The sequence below is a fragment of the Amblyomma americanum genome, chromosome 9, assembly GCF_052857255.1.
Source record: "Amblyomma americanum isolate KBUSLIRL-KWMA chromosome 9, ASM5285725v1, whole genome shotgun sequence".
Classification (NCBI taxonomy): domain Eukaryota; kingdom Metazoa; phylum Arthropoda; class Arachnida; order Ixodida; family Ixodidae; genus Amblyomma; species Amblyomma americanum.
In genome coordinates, this window is record NC_135505.1 from 123,988,818 (window position 1) to 124,011,757 (window position 22,940).

At 43.0% G+C, this 22,940-nt stretch overlaps 1 protein-coding gene across 1 annotated transcript in view; it reads left to right on the forward strand.

Moving 5' to 3' along the window:
• Positions 1-2,428: 2,428 nt before the first annotated feature.
• Positions 2,429-22,940, forward strand: part of LOC144104248 (uncharacterized) — a 44,927-nt gene continuing 24,415 nt past the window's right edge. Inside the window, exons 1-4 of the mRNA XM_077637144.1 lie at positions 2,429-2,971; positions 3,054-3,242; positions 5,784-5,906; positions 7,028-7,117. Of these exons, the coding sequence (XP_077493270.1) occupies positions 3,213-3,242; positions 5,784-5,906; positions 7,028-7,117 (243 nt within the window). The 5' untranslated portion in view covers positions 2,429-2,971; positions 3,054-3,212. The remainder of the gene's footprint in view (positions 2,972-3,053; positions 3,243-5,783; positions 5,907-7,027; positions 7,118-22,940) is intronic.

Sequence of the window (22,940 nt, forward strand, 5' to 3'; positions counted from 1 at the left end):
CTTATAATATCTGTATTCTATTTCTAAGATCCTTCGTCAAATGCCGGAGCCTCGGATGCCAACCTAACTTTAGCAGAGCCGATCAAGTCGGAAACGTGCACAATAAAGCACTTTCGCATCACTCACCGCAGTACGCTAGGCATCTTTCCTCCTGACATGATCATAAACAACTGCACAACACAGTTCGCACTGCGTAATAACTGTCTGCTACCTAAGGTCAGAACTAACTACGGGAAACAATACCTTACCCGCCACGGTGGCTCAGTGGTTAAAGTGCTTGGCTACTGATCCGGAGGACCCGGGTTCGAACCTGACCGCGGCGGCCGCGTTTCGATGGAGGCGAAACACAAAGGCGCCCGTGTGCTAAGAGATGTCAAAAGATCCCCAGGTGGTCGAGATTATTCCAGAGTCCTACACTACCGCATCTCCTTCACACCTTATTCTTTAACTCCCTTCTTTATCCCTTCCCTCAGGGTGTCCACCATTTCCATTCCTCAAAAATAAATTTTTGAAATTTTCAATTAACTAGCAGCAAATTTTGAACATTTACAAATAGCAAAAAATGTATGCTTGGCAGTACCAGTGACAACTTTCCATAATTAATAAGGCGAAGACAGAATCTGCATGATGGAGGAGACCTGCACATCCACCCAAAGTGCCGTCCGTGCCCATGCAAATAAGCAAGGTAAGTAAGGAAGATGTGAATTAGAGAAATGCTACAATTCCACCTAGTTTGTACTGACAATTTTGACAACTCCAGTTCTAGAAAGGATAAATAAAGTGTGCAACGATTCCTGTAGCAAACACAAAACCAGGAGCTAATGACACTGAAACCTTGAGGCTGACACAGACATTTAGCACACGCAAATGATGTTTGTGCCAAATAAAAATGTAGTAAGAATTGTATTTAGTGGTTGCACGAAACTGCACTGGAAACCACTCATGGCAGCAGCTGCACTGTTCCTTTACTACCACAGGCTGTTTTGCACAACACGCTGGTGCATATTTATGGTTTATAGGGTTAAACGTCCCAAAGCGACTCGGGCTATGAGGGATGCCATAGTGAAAGGCTGCAAAAATTTAAAACACCTGAGGTTCTTCAACATGCACATCGCACAGTAAAAGGGCCTCTCGAATTTCGCCTCTATCAAAATGCGACCGCCGAAGCAGCAGTATCGAAACCGCGTTTTTTTAGTCAGCAGCCGAGTGCCATAATTTATGAGCCACCACGGCGGCCGCTGGTGCATATCTGTCCTAGTTCTCTGTCTCTGTATCTTCTAGCTACTGTTGGCAGCTGCTTGAAGGCATACGCCATTTCATATACGTGTGCACCAATGGTTTCTCACAATCTTTCCCACTGCTTCATCATATGCAAATGAAGACTGTTAGAGCAGTGCGCCAAGCTATGTTATCTTTAAAAAAAAAGCTAAATCCAGAAATAACATATATTATGCATTCCAAAACACACGCACAAGGAGCTCTACTAATACCATTCAGCTTTAACATGATAAATATTGTCGCAAAAATATATGCTTGCCAGAAAGCTATTGAGATGCGGCGTGCGAAGAGGCGTGAGCAAATAAGCACAAAAAGATGCATGTGCGCTCTGCGCCCACAATTTAGAGCCATTTCATGCTGTACAAGAGCCATGACACACCGAGGTAAGGAATATTTCTTTCACACTGGGCCAACTTCCAATTAAACTGCACCAGTACTGCAGGAAGCCGACCATTTCCTCCACTACAACACTGCAGTGACTGAATTCCTCCAGCTAACGGAGGACACCTAAACCGCACAGTGGACAACGGAATGAAGAGCATAGAAAAAAATCGGCGCAGAAGTGGCGGGCTCCGGATTAATTTCGACCACCTGGGGTTTTTTCACGAGCGCTGAAATCGCTCAGTACTGGGGCGCCTTTCACGTTGCGTCCTAGGCAGGCGGGGGCGAGTGTTGCAATACTATGCAGAATAAAATAAAAAATACCAGATGACCGCAATGGTGAGGCACAATATGCTAAAAAGTCATGATACCAGTCGCAATGCAGTGTTCGTACTGCCACAGAAAGAAAACGCGTATAAATAAAACTCCTGCTGCAGGAGAAAAAAACAATTGGCGAAGAGAGACTTGCCAAATAGTTCCACGAGTGAGCCAACCGGCATTCAAGTAGCGAACAAAATGACAGATTACTTTCAAGCGCAGAAAGATCAAGGTAATCGACGGCTATCGACGGTCTCCCCACGCATGCCGGAACCTCGGATGCCAACCTAACTTTAGCAGAGCCGAATGCTAGTTGATTGGAAAGTCGGAAACGTGCACAATAAAGCATTTTCGCAACACTCACCGCAGTACGGTGGCTACAGGCAAGTCGATTGGAAAGTCGGAAACGTGCACAATAAAGCATTTTCGCAACACTCACCGCAGTACGGAGGCTACAGGCAAAATGGCGCTGGACGACCGGTCGATGTAGTCACTGGAATAGGTTGATGCAAGAGACAAAGCCACTGGGTTTGAGATTTATTTCTTGAAAAAAAAAAAAAACTAACAACCTTTCACGTCATATCCGCCGAGGGAAAAAAAAAACGCCCTCCTTTCCACCTCTGCTCCAGGCGCGCATGCGCAGTTGAGCAGAGTTTGTTCTCCCGAAGTTCAGGTGTTTACTGCGAGGTGTCCGTTTTCCCTCGTTTTATACGCGCGCGAACTTCAGTCGTCCCCGGTGACGATATATCATGACATTGCGAGGAGTACTTGTTGGCGATTGTCAGCTGAAGCGTTTGTGCAGGTCTCGTCTACGGTTGCGCCCGTCGATCGAGACCTGCACATTCAGCTTCAGCGGCTATGACGCCTTGCGCCTTGCAAGCGCTGTGCGGCGCATCAACCTGCTGCGCGCAGACTTCTGTGTATAGTGTACGTGGGAGGCAACGACCTCTCGAGGTCCAACACAAGTCCGCAGGAGATTTGCGACAACATCAAGGTCTGTACATACGTGGTGGTACAACGCGTCGAACTTCTGCCGATTTCAGTAATGAGTTCTGAATTATCATTTCGCATCCTAGGCCCTCATCATTCCTGCATCTGCTACGCGACGGGACCCCTGTGGTTCTCGTGGTGAAGGGGTCGTGCCACGCTCGTTCATCACGGCGGACGCCGAGGCGAGCCGTCGCTGGTTGAACCGCCGTCACCAGTTACTCAAGCGCAAACTGACGACTACGCGGATGCCGTCTGTGTTCATCCTGAACCCGGACGTGAGTACCGACATGCTCGTCTTGTTGTACGCCTTTGGGGTGAACAGACCACAAAAAGGCAAGTAGAAGACCAGATGAACATGGTGCTGGCTTGCAACAACATTTATTTGGCGTACAGGCAATCTCTGTTTGTTCATTGCGAAACAAAAAACAGTCTAGGAAAAGTTGTATAACGCGTGTGGCTGTAACATCCGGCCTCTTCTGGTGAAAGAGAAACTGAGCATATGCATTGACATAGTCTTCACCCCCTGCTGCTGTCATCTCAGCTTCCATATTTTACTCTATCAGTTGCACTTTATATATTTTTTAGAGCAAAACAGTTGCGAATTGAGGCGTTCACCCACAGGTACTACAAAGCAGTCATCCTCCATCATAGCAGTTTCCACCTTGTTGGCGTACTTTCTCAACTACTTGCAAGCATATACTAACTGCTTGCTGCATGAGAAATGATTGCATGCAGTATACCACACTTTGTGTGCTCACTTCACAAAATTTTAGTAACAACTCATGATAACGCATGGTGACACTACTTTCACTATCCAGTGGCGCACATTGCAAAGTCATGAAAAGAACATTGATTATGTATTGTTTACATTTCTCTGAAGAAATCTTGCCCTGACGAAATGGACGAAAGTTTTCAGCAGCTATGTATGCGGGTGACATGCACCAGTTGCCCAACTTGTATATTCTCATTTGCATTGAAGAAAATGTGCTGCAGCCATCACGTTTTGTGAATGCAGGTTGTTCACAGCTTTAAAAATAATGGCAGAGCACACTGTTGCTGTCATTCTGTACTTTCACACTCTGGCGCACAATCTCAAGAAGTTGACCGATGTTAAGATTGGTTTTTCAGCACCTAAAATGCTGGGTAACATACGTAAAATCATGATATCTGTTAACTGAGTGAGTGTTCAGAGGAGTGCAGGGTCTTGTCTCTCACTCACGGCAAGTAGTACATTCGATAGAGTGGCTGGTGTCATAAAACTCTCAGTAGGCCTGCCTGCAAAGTTAAAACTGCAGGGCCATGAAGGATGCATGGCAGCACATTGCAGTACCAGTGGGTGCATATGTCGGTTTGCAGATTCATTCTCAAAAACATGAAGGTAAATAGGAGCAGGAAACTATAGAAATCCAGAAGACTGCTGCAGGAGGTGGTGACTGTATCGGTGCATGCTCGCTATCATGACACAGAGCTCACATAGCTAAGGGGCACATGCAGGTATTAAAATATCTATCCTAGCATGCCTGCTTGGTGACCTGCCATGAATATATATTCAAACATTTTATCTTCACTTTGTTTTCCTCAAAGACCACCTCTGGAGGTATTATTACACGAGGGGTGGCGTTACAGATATTTGAGAAAAAAAAAATACAAGTACAAGCATTGCCTTTGAAAATGCATTTTATCTTCACTTCGTTTTCAGGCCGCCGTGGTGGCTGAGTGGTTATGGCGCTCGGCTGCCGGCCCGAAAGATGCGGGTTCGATCCTGGCCACGGCAGTCGAATTTCGATGGAGGCAAAATTCTAGTGGCCCGTGTGCTGTGCGATGTCAGTGCACGTAAAAGAACCCCAGGTGGTTGAAATTTCCAGAGCCCTTCACTACGGCGTCCCTCATAGCCTGAGCCGCTTTGAGACGTTAAACCCCCATAAACCATAAACCATTCACTTCGTTTTCCTCAAAGACCACCTCTGGAGGTATTATTACAGAGAGGTGGGGTTACACATATTTGAGAAAAAAAATGGAAGTACAAGCATTGCCTTTGAAAATGCATTGTCAAGTCTTCGAGAAATGAAAATGGCCATGTGATGGCGGCGAATTCATGGGGAAGGGCATTGCAGTCCACAATTACTTGGGGGAAAAGAGATCCTGAAAATGTTGTTTTGCGAGCAACAGGGCAAGTTATCTGAAACGGGTGCACAGCGTGGTGAGATACGTGGGTGCGATGCACAATGTAAAAAAAGGCTGGAAATGCGGCGTCAAAGTAAGAGGCTTTCAAGGCTGTCCTCCAGAGATGAAACGCTGATGGTATAAGATTATGCATGATGCACGAAATGGACGGCATGGCTTTGAATTTGTTGAAGGTGTAACTGAAGTAAGTTGGTTCCAGATGGGACTAGCGTACCCAGGTTTTGATCTGATGCGTGTTTTATATGCCAGAAGTTTCATGTGTTCGAAATAATTCTATATAAGCAAGTGCTGTGTTTGTGTGGTCTGCTTTGTTTCTGCCTATTCATGTGTTGTTTACTTTGAAAATGTACCAGAAAGGTTAAATTTTACTGTAGCTCTATACTGTTGTGATGTTTTAAATGTTTCCCCGCACTGGTTGCTCACTGCCTAGGGCGCTCACCGAGCCTGGTGGCAAAATGGCACTGATGTGCTGCCGTGTGATATTATAAATGGTCGAGGTTAATTCGGAACCCTCCACTGTAGCAGCCCTCATAGCTCAAGTCAGTTTGGGACATTAACCCTAGATACCATGCCATGTTTCACATATTGCCACAATTTGCCCTATTTCTGAACAAATTCTATTTTATTTTCAGCATTGCTTCCTGGATGCAGCTAAAGCACCAAAGAAGCACCTTTTTGCTGGTGATGGATACCATCTGTCGGCTGGTGAAGGATTGGAGGAGCTGGCTGAGATCCTCGTCAGGAGCCTGGAAAAGGTGTATGGACCAGGCATCCTTGCTCCTTTCTCAAGGGTGCCAACCAGGCACATCATTTACGCGTGCCATCACTGCGGTACAAAGGGCCATGTGAATAGAGACTGCTACGAGTACTGCAGGCCATAGGACCTGCACTACTACCTGCAGTGCTCATAGCAATGGGTACTGTAGTGACAGTGAGACCTATTTCTGCTATGCTTCTGAGCTAAATCTGCTCCTTGGAATCTGTTGACATCATCTGAGGTTTTCTGACATGCGTTGACACCACAGAGCATGCTGGCATTTTTTCATTTAATCTTCACAGAACTTGCCACCGCTGCGCTTGAAATTAATCTGGAGCTCTCCACTGTTGCGTCGCTTATAGTCCGTATGAAGCTTTGGGACATTCAACCCCGCATGACAAGGATTATTCACATCCACTAACGTTGTGTTGGCTTGCTTGGCAGCCTGCATTGGCAAGCTAGAAATCTTGGATGAGAAAAACAATTGGGAAAGTGTGGAATTCTACTTCCCTGCAACCTATGTCCCTGTGAATGGCAAGCTGTTTTATAAACTTGTGGTGCAGCTACGTCTTCACTGCTTCGGAATAACGGCACCCCACAACCATGTAGTGCTGCACGTTGCCACTAGCCGAATATTTTTCATTAAGCCAAAGCAAGTGCAGAACTTTGCAGTGCCCCTTCACCATTGTCATCACCTGCAGTACCTGGTTCCATATTTGCCATAAATACAAGCGACCATATATCATACAGCTTGCCACTGTTCACAAACTGTCACAAGCAAACTGTTCAGCTCTGAATTGAAGACATTTAATGAATGATGCAGTTTGCTTTGTGGTTCGCATTTCCGACAGTAAAATTCAAGGAGCAGCCAACAACCGGTATCAGACGAGGTAGCAGGCACCTGGCTTGGGACCCATGGAGCTGTGAGATCATGAATGCATTCATCAACGACCAACACAATCATAACACCAGCTTATTACAAGGTACAACCCAATTGTCTGCTGGTCTGCAATCAGGCTTACACCAAGCTACAAATTACTGACAGATGTCCAACACACCTGTTGGACAGTACGAGTATAGCCACACAGTGGTGATCATCAGTCTTCACCTTTCTTGCAGTTTGCACAGACCGTGACCTGGCTCCACATTAAGTGCAGACTTGTCCAACCCAGGCCTTGTGCTCAAGTGAACCGTTGCAGTCACAGCCATGTGAGTGCCCTTTCCAGCTCCCTTGTTCAGGCTGATCAAGCGTGAAGCTGTTTGTTCGACTGAGCGAAATAGCTGACAAACTGCTGCCTCCGCTGCAGCTATCTAACCCGCCACGTCATCTTTGCAAGTGGGTCTACCTCTTGCTGCAAAATAACCCTGGTACTATGCCCTTTTGCAATGCTGTGGTGCACATGTCTTTTATCCAGGCCTGTCATTGACTGACAATGTTTGAATCAAGTGCCATGGAGAGCATTGCCTAGTATCTAGATGCCTAATGAAAAAGCATCAATGCCTCTGGCAGTCAGGTGCAACAGCACCACTTCCTCTTTGGCTCCCTGCACTGCATAGCAGCCTTTCAGAAGATCTTCAGGGCTTGCAGCTGTGTTGTGCAATTTCCTCTTTCAACGTTTCAAGCTACAGAACACTCAGTACTGGACCTGCCTTCAAGAACATGTCTATTCTTATCTTGGTACCCCAGTTGTCGTGAGATTCATAGGAATCTATGTCTGCAAAACCAGCACCACCTTTCATTTGGCGAGCCCAGCGTACAAGAATTTCTCAAGCTTAAAATGAATCAACTTCACAAGCATTGTTCCGGTGTCCATTCTGCTGTGGTGCCTTGCATGTCACTGCCTGGGTAGAGAAGGAGGCTGGTATTGCACTTCTGTTTTTCAGAAAGAGAAGGTGAAGTCTATTGAGTGAACTTAGTGAATCACTGCACGTTTCCAACTGTTGTGTGTGTATTGCAACTTTAGAAACTGCTTAAATAGTGCAAGTGCAATGGTGCGCAGGTGTTAACTTTTATACAAAAATTTTAGCTCTGCACATTTCTTGACCCAGTTCCTCCCCTCATGTCTTTTTGTGGTGCAGAGGCAGAAGGGTTAAATAGCAGGGTACAAGTAATGCTTATGGAATGTCAATATGGGTAGCGTTGGTTGAATGGTCCTACTTGTTCTGTGTACGTGGCAATGTCTGTTCATCGAAAAATATGACACTAGTGTTTACACGTTGAGTGTGTTCCTGCCACCATAGTTTCTGCGCTTCTCTGCCTTCTTGGAGAGTGGTATCGCAAACTGGTGTGGAGGAAGAATTTTCTCACATTCAACCATACTTTACCTATTGGTCAACCCTGTAAGATTCCCACTGGTTCTTCTCGTGCGTTTTTGAGTGCAATCTGCATTGGAATGTTATGCAGCCATTTGCTGTGCATTAGAGTTTACACTGACCACGTAGCTCAAAGAGGTGTTCCTAAAAGCCTTGCACCCTGTCACACAAAAGTGTGCTTACAGTGTGGAATGGTATGTGCTCTGTATGTATGCAAGCCTATAAAGCAGAGTGAAGGCTTCGAAGGGGAAACTCAAGATGCACTTTATACATGAGTGAACATGCTCGTCGGAGGCTCATTAGGTTTTGTGCGCTTGTCATGTTGCGTCTGTGGAATCGCGCGAATGTAGCGCTAAGGCTTGATAGGTCCCGATCATAGTTTTACAGCATGAAGCATAGCGCGAGTGCCATATATAATTCACTGCGTCCAAGCCATGGCCGAATGAAACAGTTCCTGCAATGAACCACCCCATAGCCGCTTGTTCCAACAGCACACTCATTTTTATTGCGTGCACTTATGTTCCAGTGCTGAGGCGGGCCTTCAAAGTCTGGACACATAATTTCGGTAACATGAAACTTTCTCTCCTGACTCCGCAATTGATTAACTATTCAGCTTATGTGCTGTAGCGCCGAGGGCAACTCCGAAAGGTAGTTTCATCTGTAGTTTCATCTGTGCAAGTTCTGTTTATTTCTTGTGCATTTTGCTGCCCATGTAGGTATCGCGATTCATTTCTTTTACGTACAAAAATGACTTGTCGTGCTTCGAGTTTATTGAATAAACGTTGCCTGAATTCGCAACAATGATTCGAAGCAACTCGTTTGAGGGGCAGATTTTGATGCATCCTTACAAGACCACAAATTAAATTGTGTAGCCATTCTTTTTATCAATGCTCAAAGAACATCGCTGAAATATCTTTTGCTTCGTTTTGATATTTTTATTATCTGCTATAAATGGCCAATAGGAAGAAAGTGATGAAATTTATGGAGCACAGGGACAATGTGAGCTTTTGTGGTGCAAATATGGGGTTATGTCTGTTGGTTGCAAACTTGTAAAGAGGTGAAAAGGGATAAGGCTTTGGCCATGCTCACTAGGTAGCAGCACAGGTTCTAGAAGTGGCTGTGAAATAGCTTTTTACACCACTAAACCTCCTGCAATGGCTGTCTGCTAGCAATTATGTTATCTGTACTGTATTGAACAAACTTTTAATTACCGGATCTCAAGAGGAAGGAGTTCTATTTGGTCAGGTTGGAAGACCTTAATTTGTGAATTGTGCAGAGATATATTTCTGTGTTCTAGGAGGATTAGTATTGACTTTTTTTACAGTTTCTGAGGCAGAATATCACGTTTGGTCTAAGTTGGGAGATGTGCTACTCTGAGGTAATCATTGCCTTTGGAACCTAGTAAAAGGGAGTCTTTTCCAGTTTCTCTGATGCAGATATATTTCTTAAATATAGTTTTATGAATTTCTCAACACATATTTTCACTGCCTGAATGCAAGCCATTCAGACGTGTTGGCATGCGATGTAGACAGCAGTGTAGGCCACTGTGAGTCTTGCTACCTACTAATTCTTTTATCTCTGTTCACTGGCTCTCTTGTTTCTTCTCCTGGACCAGTTTCCTGTCAATCTTTTTTTCTATCTCCTACTCCTTCTCTATCATGGTGGAGAGGACGGGAGAGGAATCCATCATTTGGCACAATGGCAGCACCAGAGCGCCAGCCCTTGTTCTTGGTGCACTACAGATGTATGAGTTTATGAAATTGATTTTGGGACAGAAGCATTCACCTCTGAGTTCTACATTACATTACCTCTGAGTTATACATTAAGATTTTCAAAAATCTTGTGGGTGCATAAAAATATAGCAGGCCAGAAGACTAGGCTCCTAATAGCAATGCAGTATAGAGAAACCAACCAGTTCTAAACGTGGCCCCTTACTGTAAACACATGCTGTGCTAAAAATTGAGGTTCCCCGCAGGGGGTCATCTGCTTCAAGCAGATGTTGGTGAGTTGTGACACCATGGGTTCGTGAGCATCTGCAGGGACATTCCCACAGCAGGATGATGGTGAGCAGTGCATCACCCTAGACCTGAGCACCCGTGCGTGGCTCAGCCGTGTCCGGGGAAAAGAGGATCGTGGTGGCTGAGCTGATGCCGAGCGGTTGGGCCTTTAAGGCCCCTCGGCGGAAGCAACACACCGCTTGGCCCCAGCTCCCTGTAGACTGCGCCTTTGGCTTGACCTTACGAAGGGAAATTGGTAGTTGCTTTTTCCTGTCCTTCCCTCCACCTTTCACTGTCCTGTCTTCTTTCTCACAATTCTCCTGTCTCCTATTCACTTCTTGATTTTTTCTTCTTTCCTGGTGGCAAGGGTTAACATTGTGTGGCCAACCACCCTGCGTTGCACCATATTTCGTTATAGTTGGGGTGTACTACAGCGCGCATGCAGGTTCCTGCCCTGTCCCCTCATTGGGCTCCTTGGCAGATGGCTGGTACTGCAGCCGAATAGTATGCATATCCTATGGCTCCCCCTCTTTCGCCCTCTGAAGAGAGGGCAGACCGATGTAGCCGAACAGTTCATACAGAAAACAAAAGAAGCCTTCCCGAAATATCACGTGGTCCACAGGGACGATCCTGAAAAGCCAGCTAGGAAAATATCCCCATTCATAGTTTCAAAGTGTCTTAAAGTAGCCATGGGTCCTGCTTACAAGGTGACCAAACTAGCTAGTAGAACCTTGGTCCTAGAAATACATGACAAAAGGCAGGTATCTAAACTTTCAAAAAGTCTGGCATTTGGGGACATTCGTGTCTCTGCAACACCCCACAGGTCATTAAATACTTTCTGAGGTGTGATTCCAAAATTGATTTTCTGGACCTGACTGAAGAGGAAATGACGGCCTAGCTGATTCAAATTTCACCCAAGTTCAACGAATCAAAATAAGAAAGGAAAACAAAGAAATTCCAGCAAAGCACATTGTACTTACTTTTACTTCCTGCATACTCCCTGAATCCATTGAAGTGGGGTACACAAAGATTGCTTTGAGACCATACATCCCCAACCCTAGACGTTATTTTAAATGCCAAATATTTGCCCATGGTTCTCAGAGTTGCTGAGGCCACAAAACCTCCGTGAAATGCTCTTCAAAAAAGCACGTCTCTGAAAACTGCAAAGCAGTATTCCGCTGCGCCAACTGTGAAGGCGAGCACCCAGCCTACTCCAGGTTTTGCCCATCATGGAAGACAGAAAAAGAAGTAATTACATTGAAATCAAACGAAAACATTTTATTCAAAGAGGCAAGAATACGTATCCGAATGGCAGGCAATTCCTCTCTTTCTACACACCAACTTCGCCAATGTGGTGTGACGGGGTGATGCATCACACCGGTCTCTGGCACCTGCCCAGATCTCAGGTTGTGAGGTTGCAGCAGGGCCTCGCCTCAGGTAGAAGTAGCTAACATCGACCGCCTCCAAACCAGGTCATGCTGCCTCTCGAGGCAGTGGGCCTCAAGGCCTCTGCCCTTGAGGCGAGTTCTCACAAAAGACCTACGTGCAGTCTGCACGATCGTCCAGCACCTCTGAACAGGTGATGGACACGAGCCAGTGTAGCTCCGTGCCGTCAACATCATAGGTACAGGGGAGCTCCCTGGATCGTCACAAAAGAGATAAGCCCTGAATCACGAGGCCAACCAAAACCTAGTTTCTTGCCCCACGCACATAAAATAAGATGGCATTCATAATATATTGAAATTTCAGGGCACTCCTAAATAATTTCACTGATATGAAGGACATCTTGACCTCTTTTTCTCCTTTTGCTTTATTCCTACAGGAAACTAACCTAGGTCTTCAGCATAAAAATGTACTAAAAAATATAAGATACTCCACCATGACCGAGAGCATGCAACCAGGCTATCGGGAGGGGTAGCCATTATATTCCGAAGTGGTATTGCAGCCCGTGAAGTGAAGCTTGCAACTCGATTAGAGGCAGTAGCAGCCACTGTGCATACATATAAAACTTTTATAGTGTGCTTTGCATACCTCGAGCCACTCCGAAAAGTAACTATGAATTAGAGAACTTTTTAGAGCAACTACCAGAGCCTTGTCTAACAAAGAAAAACAAGCCCCAATGTGAATTATGCGAAGATGAGCTAATCGTAAACAGTGTTTTATTTTCATGCAGAGAACTAAAGAAAAATCATTTTACAGTTTTTTATAATGAGCACATACCATTCCATTCAGCTTTGCTGTTAGCTGAACATGCACTTGTTGACATTCCACAGGTTTGTAGGTTTTTAAAAACAGCAGGTGTTTTAAAAAAATTGCAAATATAGTAAAATATGGTGAGTTTATTGGAACAAGCAGACCTTTTGAACCACGTCTCAGTCACTATCTCACTCCTGAGAAGAAGGCTGATTTCTCTATTCGATTGGTTGGGAGCCTTGATATTCTTGCCCAGCCAAGGATGGTTGCAGAGGTTTCCTGACTTTCTTTAGAGCTTTTACTAGGGGCCATTTTTGAAATATCTTTCCTTTGGCAATGCTAGGCAGTAAAACTAACGTGTAGGCTCTCTAAAGCACTGATCAATTTTTCTATTTTTTTTTATGAAATGCTGCAGAAAACTTTTTTTTACCTATTGCTTGGCACTTGAGGGCCTTAGCTGCCTATGTGTGAACAAACTGAACAAACAAACAAACCAGAGCCTTATCTGGTAATCGGCGATTTTAACACACATTCATCTTTCCGAGGAAGTGAACAGATACCAGAGGTCAAATTATTGACGATTTTATCCTAAACAGTAGCATTTGTTTGCTGAACTCTGGCAATCCCGCATATTTTTCCTCAACCTCGGGAGCTGTTTAGATTTGTCTTTTAGTCCACCGGGCATTTTTAGCGACCTTAAGTGGGATGTCATCGACAACCCTTATAGCAGTGATCACCTCCCTGTACTAATCAGTTTAACATCTGCACCACAAGTCAACCCAACAAAACCGCGGCGTTGGAAGATTCATTTAGCAGACTGGAAACTTTTTACAGTAGAAGTCTTTTTAGAAAAAAATTTTTTAGATGATCTTAACATCGATGAGATAAATGAAAAATTCACAAATTGTATTATAGCTGCCCCACACTTAGCTATTCCTAAGTCCTCTGGAGTGGTGCGACAAAACCACAAAATGTGGTGGACAGAGCAGTGCAAGGATACAAAAAACAACAAAAAAAGCGTGGGGTATATTTCGAAGGTATCTGACACAGGAAAACCTCATAAATTTAAAAAAAGCGAGAGGTAAACCTCGATATGTCTGTTGTAGTGCCAAGGAAGCATCATGAAAAAGTTACATCTCATCTATAAACAGCCAGATCTCATCAAAAAAATGTGGGAGCAGGCTTAAAGATTAAATGGAAGCTTCTCACCATTCACAATTTTTCTATTGACAACACCTGGGGCACAAACAAGTATAAGGGAACAGGCAGACATATTAGGGGAGCTCTTCGCTGCAGTTTTGAGTTCCTCGTACTACACGCACGCTTTTTTAAAATACAGAAACATAGCTGGGAAACAAAGGGTCCCAATCGGTAGCAGCACAAATGAACAATACAACAGTCTCATCACACTTCCAGGAAAAAGAGTACTGTCTGCCGGAAAACTAATTGCTCTGGGGCCTGCTGAAATACATCATTCAATGCTGGTCCATCTTTCCCAGCCTGCTGTCGAGGCACTCTTGAAATTTTTTAACAAAATATTGATAACAGGGAGAATACCTGAGGCTTGGAAGAAAGCTATTATTGTACTCCTTCTTAAATCTGAACCCACCAACCTCTCCTGGCAGTTATAGGCTGACAGCCCTTATGAGTTGCCTAGCCAAATCCTTTGAAAGTGTCCTGAATATAAGATTGACTTTTGTCCTTCAATTACATCTCCTTGACATCCATAAGTGTGGTTTTAAAAATGCGTGCTCAACAACTGCCCATCTAGTTTCCCTTGAAAATACTGTCTGTGAAGCTTTTATACATGAACAAGACAATCTAGCTGTCTTTTCGGCTTGGATAAGGCATATGACACACAGTGGAGGTTTGGGATTCTTCGCGACCTTGCATAACTTTGTATCTGCAACAGAGTGCTAAACTGCCTAAACGATTTCCTATCGAACCACTCATTTCAAATACACTTGGGATCAACCCTTCCCAAAAACTTCGTTTAAGTGAACGGTAAGAGTGTGCGAATATTGAAATTTTCGAGTACGAATCGAATACGAATATGAAGAAAAAATGGCTTTGAATATCAAATATCTGTTCAGTACAAAAAAAATTTCTGAAAATGATAAACAAGCAAATGTTGTTGCCCTTGATTTTTTCAAAATAGTGTATGGTCTTTGCAACTAAAATAAACAAAACTGGACTGCCTCAGTACTGTATAAAAAAGATGATGTGCACAGAAATATATACTACTTGATTAGACAGCATAACAGTATCCAAATTGTAATGAGGTCATGCAAAACAAAATCCATAAAATGACAAGATTGGCAACAAAAAATAACATGATGACTAGTAAAACCTCATTCATTTGGTGTTCAAGGGACTGGAAGAAATGCCCGGTTCATCCGAAGGCCTCAGTTTATAAAATTAGCCGTGCACCCCCCCCCCCCCCCCCCGGAAAAATTAACGCGTCGAAAATGCAAAGATGCAGTAAGGCCTTATGAGGGGGACTTCATCATGCTAACACCTGTAAGCCAGTGACGAGTCGCCCGTTTTAGTGTGCTGGAAGAACAACACAAATGCAAGCAAGGGGCCGGGGAAGACACACTGGCGTCGGAATGGCGAGACCGTTTCTAAAAAGGAAAAGGAAATAACCTGCGACGTGCCAGTCGGTGTCCGAAAGCCGCGCGGAGCTGGGGTTGGACTACCGCGAACGCGCGGGCCGACAGTTGCAGTTGCCGCGGGGCAGCGGCGAAGCTCAGAAACCGAAACTACGCGGCCAGACTTTTTTTTTACCTATAGCGACAGGGGCCTTCCGATCGTTGTCACGCCTCTCGTTATGCCCACTAAAGAGGTGCGCGGGTTACAATGCACCATGCATTAGGCGAGATTTTTACAGGATCGCTTGCCCTGTTGTGACAACTCTACGCACCCGTTCAGGAGGCTCCCGCGGCATTCCGCAAGTAGGCTTTCCCGCATGGCATAGTTTACAAAACGGGATGGCGGAGTTCACGCTCGGAGAGTTATGAAGGCTACAGGACGCGTTCCTAGGATGTGGGCATTAAATATGTAAGGTATTACGGAAGGATTTGAAAAAATCCGCTATTTCGCGTTGTGATTGTTCGATGCGTGCCATCGGCCGCCCTGTTCTTGTTCACAGCACGTGTGATATGTGGGAAAGCCCACTTGGGGAAATTCTCACGAGGTCACGCCTAGCGGCGTCGGAATGCGATCGGTCCGCGTGATAAACGACGGAGAATAGGACCACTGTGCTGTTTTCCTAGAATTTTGAACTCGATCATCGGCTAATTTTCCCAGATATTGTGGTTTTGCCACAGTCGAATTTATGAAAGTCTGCGCAGTATACGACCGCTGGCGAGTATTCGAGAATTTTCGAATATTCGGAAATTCTCGAATATCAATTTCCCGAATACGAATCGAATATCAAACATAGTCTATTCGTATTTGAAATTTCGAATATTCGCACACCCCTAGTGAACGGGGTTCCTCAGGGATGTATTTTAAGCACAACTGTCTTTGTTGTAAAGATGAATTTTTTAACAAAACTATCCCGAAATCCATTATGTACTCAGTCTATGTCAACGATCTTAAAATAGCCTGCACATCCTCCAATGTAGCAACATGTAAGAGGCAAATACAGTGGACAATAAAACTATAGACATGGGCAGACAAAAGTAGATTCCAGTTCTCCACACAAAAAACAGTGTTCTGTTGTCACTAAAACGAGGCCTACAAGCAAACCTTACCTTACATCTAAACAAAATTGAACTACCAATAAAAATGAAACAAAATTTCTTGGCATTATTTTTGACAAAAACTGACATTCCTACCTCACTTCAATGCTCTCAAAAAGAAAGGCTTGTGATTATGCTCAAGGTACTTTCCCAAAAACACTGGGGTTCCGATAGGACATGCCTTCTACAGATTTATCGCTCTGTAATATGCTCTACCTTAGATTATGGATGTATAGCTTATGGGTCTGTGAGACCATCGTATCTTAAATTGCTGAATCTGGTACATAATTTAGGTTTGCATCTTTCCATTGGTGCATAAAGGACAATACCCATAAATAGCCTAAATGTAGAAACCAACAAACCATAACTTGCAGACAAAAAAACCATGCTGACATGCTCATACAATCTAAAATCGGTTCCCTGCTGAGAAATCAATGTTACCCTTGAGCTGCAACAGTGCCCATCTCGAACACTTTATAACCACAAACAGCAAGCTACCAGGCCACTGCTTTTGCGATTGTGACATTACCTGGTATTGTGCAAAGACACGACCCACTACCTCAATGATAGAATTTCTCTGCATTCTGCAATTTCACTCTTGCACACTTCTGGAAGAAACTAACTCCACGTCAACATATCATACATGAATTTCTTGCATTTGAGGAAAAGTGCTGTACTTTCTGTTTTTTATACAGATGGTTCAAAAACAGATGCTAATGTTGGAAGCGCAGTGGTACAAGGGTATTGGAATGAAATTGTAAGGTTTGCACAGTGTGCCTCCATTTTCACTGCCGAATGTTACGCCATCTCTGTAGCCGTACAAAAAATAGTGAACAAAAAATAGTGAACGGGAACCTCGCAAACAGTATTATATACACAGACTCACTAAGTGTAGTTGCAGCCCTTCACTCTAGACATGCAATCAATCCGCTGCTGGTGACATTATACACAACGTAACAGCAGCCACAGCTGAAGGACAAAATATAAAGCTCTTCTGGGTACCTAGTCATATCGGCATAAAAGGCAACGAAAGAGCCAACTTTTGCATTTCTCAAGCTTGTGATAAGCAAATTAAGAAAGTGAGTATACCGTTCAGAGATTGCATTATCTTAATTCATCATAGCATAAGACAGAAATGGCAGTCTACATGGAACAGCGAAGTAATTAACAGACTACACAAGGTAAAACCAGGTATAGGTGAATGAAAGTTCTGTACCCACCAGGAAAGTTTTAAGTGATTATCTACCGTCTTCATATAGGATACATGCACCTCACACACAATTTGCTGCTGAAAAAACAAGATAAACCTGTTTGTCAAGAATGCAGAGATGAAGTTACGGTTAGCTACATTTGATTCGCCTGTGCGAAACTGGAAGAAGTAAGGAAAAAGTACTTTGCTCAATATTATAATGAATACATTCCTTTTCATCCTACGTTGCTTTTAGGAGATAATGCAATTGTTGATATGTCGTGCATTTTAGCTTTCTTAAAGAAACAGGATTTTCGAGAAACTCTATATTGTGTACCCACTTGTCTGTTGAATTTTAATACACCTCAGCTATTTTCTCACCTGTGAGAAAAAGGCTGAGGCCTTTATTTGATCAGTTGGGAGCCTCGAGATCTTTGCCAGTGCAAAAATGGCTGTTGAGGTTACCCGAGGCCCTTTAAAACTTTTAATAGTACCAATTTCTCAAATTTTTTTTCCTTTGTCGTCGCGGTGTAGTTATAACTTTTAAGCACTCTAAACCACGATCTAAACCGACGATCTTATACATTTCTATAAAGTATACAGCAAATTTTTTTCATACCTCGAGCTTGGCGCATGATGTCCTTAGCTGTCTATGTGCCATGAACCCCAACACAAGACTTTCACCCATGAGAATGGCGTACCCCAGGGGTGCATTCTAAGCATGACACTCTTTGTAGTAAAAATGAAATCCTTAGCCAAAGTAATATTCAAGTCCATAATGTATTCGGTTTATGTAGATGACCTACAGATAGCATGCACTTCCTCCAGCATATCGTCCTGCAAGAGACAAATACAAATTATGCTGAATAAACTGGCTGCTGGGGCAGAGAAAAAATGGATTCAAGTTTTGTCCTCAAGAAACAGTAGATGTTCTGTTCTCACTGCGATGAGGCCTACAGGTTGGTCCCAACCTGCATTTGAATCAAACCATACTACCATTTAAACAAGACCATAAATTTCTAGGCATCACTTTTGACATGAAACTCACATTTCTACCACACATTAACAACCTTAAGAAGGCATTCCAAGCCCTCAGTATATTAAAGGTGCTTCGTGAAAACAGTGGGGTAATGATAGAGCATGCCTATTACAAAACTCACTCTCTGGTGTGCTCCAAGGTGGACTACGGGTGCATAGTATATGGTTCAGCAAGAGCATCCTACTTGGAATGACTGGACCCTGTTCATAATCTTGGTCTGTGCCTATCAACTTGAGCATATAGAACATCTCTAGTAAAGAGTCTTTACGTTGAAGCTAATGAGCCTGCACTAGAGGATAGAAGAGTCACACTTACATGCACATACATTCTAGCTGAATGTATGTGTATAGAGTTGAATTGAGAGCTATAAAAGATAGCCTACAAGGAATGACAGAACTTAAAGATGAAATTCAGCAAGTACTGAAAGAGAACTGCGAACTGAAAGCAGACAGTGATTAACTCACACGCAGGCTTGATGAACTCGAGCAGTATCAGCGCTCCAACAACCTTGAGATCAAGGGCATTCCACTGGATGGTGAACCGTTATCTATTGTGCAAAAAATTGATGTCATTGTTGGAGAGGAAATTACTGAACAGGACATCGACATTTGCCATTGTGTACCCACTGCACGCCATGATGAATCAAACATTGTTGTTCGGCTTGTCCGCAGAACTAAGAGGAATGCAATACTTAACAAGGCCAAGAAAGTCAGGATGGATGCAAAAAAACTTGGGTTTGAAGCCTCCTCTCCTGTCTATGTAAATGAGCATCTGACAAGGTTTGGTAAACAGTTGCTTGGTGCAGTGATTAAGAGGAAGAAGGAGGTGCGATGGAAGTTTGTCTTGACTTCTGAATGCAAGGTTTTCGCGCGAAAAGACGAGGGCTCTTCGGTCGTTAGGATCACTTGCATGGATGATCTCGAGAAGATGACAGCCAACGAAGAGTAGACAAACTGTCCTATACTTCTGCATGGCACGCATCCAAGATGAACACAGATATAAACTGCGAATACCATAATTTTGACTGTTTTCATTCATTTGTAGGCAGCCCGCAAAATCGCCTGAGAGTATTGCGTATAAATGCTCGCAGTATTCGCAATAAGCAAGATAAACTGCATTATCTTGTTCATCATTTTCATTTTCAATTGATGTTCTACTTTTCTCTGAAACCTGGCTTTCAGTGGGCGAGTCTCCACCGCAATTTGAACAATACAAGTATAATGGCTTAGTTCGTTCGAAAAATAAGGGAGGTGGTGTGGCAGTGTACGTGCTGCAGTCACAAAAACATGACATCATATCGCAGTTTTCAATGGTCACAAATGATGTTGAATGCCTCACGGTGCGGTTAGATGCAGCTGTGATTGTAGTTGTCTATAGGCCACCAGCAGGGAACAAGTTACACTTTTTTGAACAGATTGAAGCTCTTCTTTATTACCTCAGTAGTTCAGGGCTTCCCTTTGCAATCATGGGTGACGTGAATATTGACATGCTTTCTGACAACCCACCAGCAAGGCAACTGAACGAACTGATAAATCCCACTGCATGTGTGAACCTTATTACAAAAGCGACGTGACTCACGGCAGAATCTGCTACGCTACTAGAAATCTGTATCAGTAATATGCATCCGCCTAGCAGTATTTCTGGATTATTATCAGTAGATATAAGCGATCGCCTACCAACATTTTGTTCCATTCCACATGCGCACTTTAAAAATAAAGGAAGAGAAATTAAAGTGTCATGCATTATAAACAAACGCGCTCTGGAAATATTTCGCTCTCTTATCAGTACCACTGACTGGCAACCTGTTCTAAGTGAAAAAGACCCGAACAAGTCATATGATGTGTTTTTCGATAAACTTATGTGGTGCTACGATAAGTCTTTTCCAGTAAAGATGCAGAAGCGGCACAGTAAAAAAATAAGAAAACCATGGATCAGCACAGCTGTATTGAAGATGATAAATAGAAAGCACAAGATGTACCACGCCTTTGCTAAATGTCGTGACCCGACAGAGTTTACTGAATACAAGAAGTATAGAAATATGGTGAACTCGCTGGTAAAACAAGTGAAAACTCAGTATTTTGAGCAGCTATTTTCAAAAATAAGAAGCAATCCCCGAAAAATATGGAATGAAGTTAGAAGCCTAACCAATCAATAGAAACCATGTGTAGACTTGCATATTACAACGCCGAATGGCGTCTTGTCTGGCTGTGCAGCTACAACCGCCATGAATAATTACTTTGTTTCTTGCTCTGAATGTACCGACCTTAGCACAAAACAAAAAAACTCTGCTACTAGTTGTGCTGACTTTGCAAATTTGATCATGTTAACTCCCGTGACACCTTCCGAAGTGAAACGAGTAATTAATACGTTAAAGAACAATACAGCTGCTGGCAATGATGACATTTCATGTGGACTGATAAAATATGTCGCTGATTTAACATCTATTCCTCCATATCATGAATTGTATGTTCGAGATCAGTGTGTTTCCAGACCGCTTAAAGATAGCACGGCGGGAACAGCTATGCTTTGACTAACTACCGACCAATTTCAGTTCTGCCGATCCTGTCCAAGCTTTTTAAACATGCTATCAATGTCAGGATACAATACTTTTCGATAAATATCATGTAATCAGTAATATGCAGTACAGATTTCAAAAAACAAATCTACAGAATCAGCCCTGCTTAACATAAAAAATGAGATAATAACAAATTTTGAACAGACAATATACGCTTGGACTATTTTTAGATCTGTGTAAAGCATTTGATTCTGTGTGTCATGATGTCCTCCTAGTTAAAGTGAATACGTACGGGATCCGCGGAATACCACTAGAATTAATAAAAAGCTATCTGTCAAACCGCTATCAATATGTCAGTTTTAATAAATATTCATCTCCAGTTCTGCCTGTTAAAGGCATTCCACAGGGATCTATTCTCGGGCCTTTGCTGTTCATAACATACGTAAATGATTTATGCTCTATTCCTAATACCCCGAAACTAATCATGTATGCAGATGACACAAACGTATTTTTCTCTAGCCATTCACTCCCGGATATTGAACATGCTGTCAATAACTATTTGTTCCACCTGTCTACTTGGTTAAACACAAATAAATTATGCTTGAACATTGAGAAAACGAAATACATATTGTTTGCACCGCTAAACAAGCCCAGGAAATCTCCCATAGAAATTTTGTTTGATGGCAAAGAAATAGCTCAAGTCAAGGCCCAAAAATTTTTAGGCGTATGGTTTGAAGAAAGCTTATCGTGGAATTCTCGTGTTAACAGCCTCATAGCTGACCTAAGTAAAACAATTGGCTGCCTCTTTAAGATTTGTCCACTCATCCCTCACTGGTTACGAACTGTACTTTATTACTCACTCTTTTACTCCAAGCTTTCCTACTGTGCTTTAGTCTGGGGTACCACTACAAGTCACAGTTACAAAAGATTAATTAGCCTGCAAAAAACAGTGTTAAGAATATTTGGGCAATATCACGGCCCATTGGAACTACTGCGGACAAGGCCGCTTTTCCTGAAATACAAAATGCTAAAGGCCAATCAAATTTATTATTTCAAATTGTATCAGTACATAAAAAAAGCGAAGCTTTACAGTGTACAAAATCCAATGCAGCTCCAGCATACACACTCCGTAAGAAAACTTTACGGCCGCCAAAAATAAGAACGAATTATGGACGTCAACATATTGAATACCAAACAGCTAACCTTCTAAATAAAATACAAGAATTAACAGATCTGAGTGCTAACGTCTCCAAAAACACGCTTAGAGCTCTGCTGCTGGAAAATAACTTAGAACTCACATAATCTGTCATGTTTCTGTCCTTAATTGCTATTTTTTTAGGAGTGCATTAACATTTTGTATCTTGCTGTTGTTTTGTTATTATGATGTTGCAATTTTGTTGTTCCAAAGCTTGCAACAACCAGGTTCAGAATTTTGTTATATTTGCAATCTTTGTACCAAGTATTTTGTGTCGGCATGTACGAATTATTGTTTATTGTATACTGTTATTTTTTCGTTAAATGATTTATTTGCCTTTTTTTCCCCTTCTTATTTCTCCCAGAAGATTTTGGTGTGAAACTTTTTTTAAAGCTGTTTTTAACGTTTGTGCCAAACTATATGCGGGGCAAGAGCCATCGTCAGGCATTTCGCCTTTTGCTCTTGCTCCTCTTTCTGCATCAGAAGGAAACAAATAAATCAAATCAAATCAAAAACCCATCTCTTTCTAAATATCTCTGCCATCCCTATGCTACTAAGTGTTCATCTATAAGATTATCCAACAATAAATCACATTTTATCAGGCCACTAATAATGTGCTTTGAAGATAAATGCGAAGAGTTAGCAGTACTAGATGCCCCACCGAATATTGCACAAAGATATAAATATTTGCCACCGTAGTACAGCCTCTCTTCAGTATGCGACTTCACACTGACGCACTGAAAAAGTAAATGTCGCATGAACACATACTAGAAGAAAAATGTGACACCTACACTGAATGTTATACTGATGGCTAAAAAACAGTCATGTTAGAAGTGCAGCAATTC